At 61.6% G+C, this 2,968-nt stretch overlaps 1 protein-coding gene across 1 annotated transcript in view; it reads right to left on the reverse strand.

The window, feature by feature from the left end:
• Positions 1 to 1,639: 1,639 nt before the first annotated feature.
• The window catches only part of CD40 (CD40 molecule), a 7,476-nt gene continuing 6,147 nt past the window's right edge, over positions 1,640 to 2,968 (reverse strand). Inside the window, exons 7-8 of the mRNA XM_026652738.2 lie at positions 2,816 to 2,841; positions 1,640 to 2,275 (exon numbers count right to left, since the gene is read on the reverse strand). Of these exons, the coding sequence (XP_026508523.1) occupies positions 2,108 to 2,275; positions 2,816 to 2,841 (194 nt within the window). The 3' untranslated portion in view covers positions 1,640 to 2,107. The remainder of the gene's footprint in view (positions 2,276 to 2,815; positions 2,842 to 2,968) is intronic.

The following is a 2,968-nucleotide window of genomic DNA, read 5'->3' on the forward strand; positions in this document are numbered from 1 at the left end:
CTGGCCCAGGAAAGAGACAAAGCCGGGAGAAGGAGGGGCTGGAGGGGGTTTCAGAGTTGGAGCTACCTGGGGACTAGGAGTGAGGGCAGACGTGGGTGTCTGGTTCTCTGAACCCCATAATGGACCCGGCCGAGGGGTCCCGTTCACCGCTGTACCTACAAGCTCTGTTTTAGACCATGTTCCTGTCATTGAATAAACCTGTTTTACTGGCTGGCTGGCTGAGAGTCACGTCTGACTGCGAAGTGGGGGTGCAGAACCCTCTGGCTTCCCCAGGACCCCGCCGGGGCGGACTCGCTGTGGGAAGTGCACGGAGGGGCATATGCTGAATGCTCCCAGGAGAGGCCCAGGAGGTGAAGCTGTGTGAGCTTCTTGCCCTGAAGACAGTCTGCTCCAAGGGAGAGGAGGCTCCCCGAAGTCCTGACTGGCTTTGTGGGGAGCAGTTCCAGAGCATTGCCCGGGGACTCCGTGACAGGGGGTCTCCTCGGGGGGGGGTGCAGGCCCCCAATCTATCCTGCCTGGATCCAGAGAATAGCAGGGCACGTTCATGTCTGGCATGGGGAATGGGGAGCTCTGAGTCTGCTCCTGGCCCCAGCTCCGCGACCTGGGCAACAGGTCTGCTAATGGGCTGAGCAGACTCCCAAGGAGAGACTGAAGGAGACCCTAACACCGGCAGTGGGCCGCGGTGCTCACACACTGTGAGGATAATTATCGTTTAAATACCAGCTTTTTGTCAACGGTGTGGTGGAGAATAATTGAGCATAATTGTTCCCATTGTAACGGCAACAGCAGAGTGAGGCGAAGGAGAGGAGCAATAACCACAGAAATGTCAACCTGTCGGCCGTAAATATACCGGCTCCTTCTGAAGGTTGGCTCCACGGGGGGTGGGGAAGGGGGGCTCGGCCCAGCTGGGGGGCAGCAGTGGAGAGCCAAGCACCTGGCATGCAGGCATGCCAGTATCCGCACGCATGTCTGCATGTGTTTACGTGCATGGCAGTATATTGTGCACGTGCATAGGGGTGAGTGAGCACGTGTATACCAACAGGTGTATGTGCACAGGGGGGGGAGTGTGTGCACACAGGTGGGGGGGATGCGTGTGTGGGGCCATGAGACTGGCTTTAACTAAAGCGAGTGCTGCTGGAACAGAGGCAGGTGTCAGGCATGGGGGGGATGTACTGAGAGGGGTGGGGTGAGCCACCTACTCATCCTCTCTGCACGCTGAGTCCCCTCTCCGCCATCCCTGCCAAGCTCCTGTCTCACCCCCCCCTTGGTGCAGGCCGGGCCCTTGCCCCTCATTCAGCTCAGTTAAAGCCCCTCATACGCAGCAAGGCAGGAAGGCTGTAAGCACAGAATAGGAGTGCAAAGCCTGTATTCACATGGGGATGGAGGAATCAACAGCTGTGAGCAGTGCCCCGTGCTGGGCCAGCTCTGTCCATGGGGTGCTGCCCCACCACTGCCCGCAGCGGCACCCCCTACACCAGTGGTTCTCAACCAGGGGACACGTACCCATGGGGTTACGTACACAAAGACTTCCGGGGGTACGTCAACTCATCGAGATATTTGCCTAGTTTTACAACAGGCTACATAAACAGCACTAGCGAAGTCAGAACAAACTAAAATGGCACAGCGACAATGACTTGTTATTACAGCTCTATTTATATACACTGAAATGTAAGTACAATATTCATATCCCAATCGCTTTATTTTAGAACGATATGGTCACCATGAGAAAGTCAGCCGTTGTGCAGTACGAGTGCGCTGTGACACTTTTGGGTTTCTATGTCTGATTTTTGCAAGCAAGTCATTTTTATGTGAGGTGAAACTCGGGCGTACACAAGACAAATCAGTCCCCTGAAGGGTACAGGAGTTGAGCAAGGGTGAGAGCCACTGCTCCACCCCGCTCTCTGTACACGCCCCTGAATGCTCTGCTCCTGGCTGTGCTAGGCCCCGTCTCACTGCCCCCTGCCCGGGGCTGAGCCAGGGAGGGGAGGAGGGCGCTGGGTTACCCCATGGCACAGCCCCCTGGGCTGGGCCCTGCTGTGTGCCAGGCAGAGGAGGCCAGCCCTGGCTGTGAGTGCTGGGCGAGGCAGATGCTCCCTACGACAGGGCCTCACAGCCTCTCCTGCTCCGAGATGCGGCTCTCCTTGCCGTCCTCCTGTGCTACGGGCTGGCGCCCCAGCAGGGTCTCCTGGACAGGGAAGTCTTGGCGCTCGTCATGCTCCATGCACATCACCACGGCTGGCGGCTGGGGCTCCACGGGATCCAGCCGCTCCGGGCCCTGCCAGGCGGGGGGAAGGTGAGGTGGGGGGGAGGGTCCTGCCGCAGCCCCTCGAGCTGGCACAGTGTGGGGCCAGTGGAGATCCACACCTCTCCTGGGCTCCTGCTGCCCCCTGCTGGGCTGCTGCGGGATAACCAGGGCCTGCCCTCTACCGGCACAACCCCCCATCTCCGGGGGAGACGCTCGGACGCTGCCCCAGCCCCCGGGAAGGCCCCACTGCCCTCACCCCACCACAGGGCGGTGTCCCCTCCGGGCAGGGCTTGGGACAACACCCCTTTTGCCCCATGGGGACAGGGCCCAGGCTGGCTCCCACCCCAGGGCATCTCGCTCTCCACTTGCTCTGTCCTCCCCTCTGGCCCGTCCCTGCCCCTCCCACCCCAGCGGGCAGCAGAAGTGACCCAGGGCCCGGTGCGCCAGGTGCAGCCTGTCCCTGTGGGCCGGGAGGGGGAACCCCCTGCTTGGGGCCAGGTCCCTGACTGCTCGGGCGCATGGCAGCTGCTTTCCTGCCCCGGGGAGTGTGGGCGGCGCAGGGTGACGTACCTGCTTCAGTCTGTGCTGCTGGAGACCTAGACAGGGAATGGGGAGAGTGAGACTCCGGCCAGGCCCAGCCCAGACACCCCATGGCGGGCGGGGGGGGGGAGCCCCGGCCAGGCCCAGCCCAGACACCCCATGGCGAGCGGGCCGGGGGGGGGG

This window comes from Terrapene carolina, unplaced genomic scaffold (genome assembly GCF_002925995.2).
Source record: "Terrapene carolina triunguis isolate 2854851 unplaced genomic scaffold, T_m_triunguis-2.0 Scaffold130, whole genome shotgun sequence".
Classification (NCBI taxonomy): domain Eukaryota; kingdom Metazoa; phylum Chordata; order Testudines; family Emydidae; genus Terrapene; species Terrapene triunguis.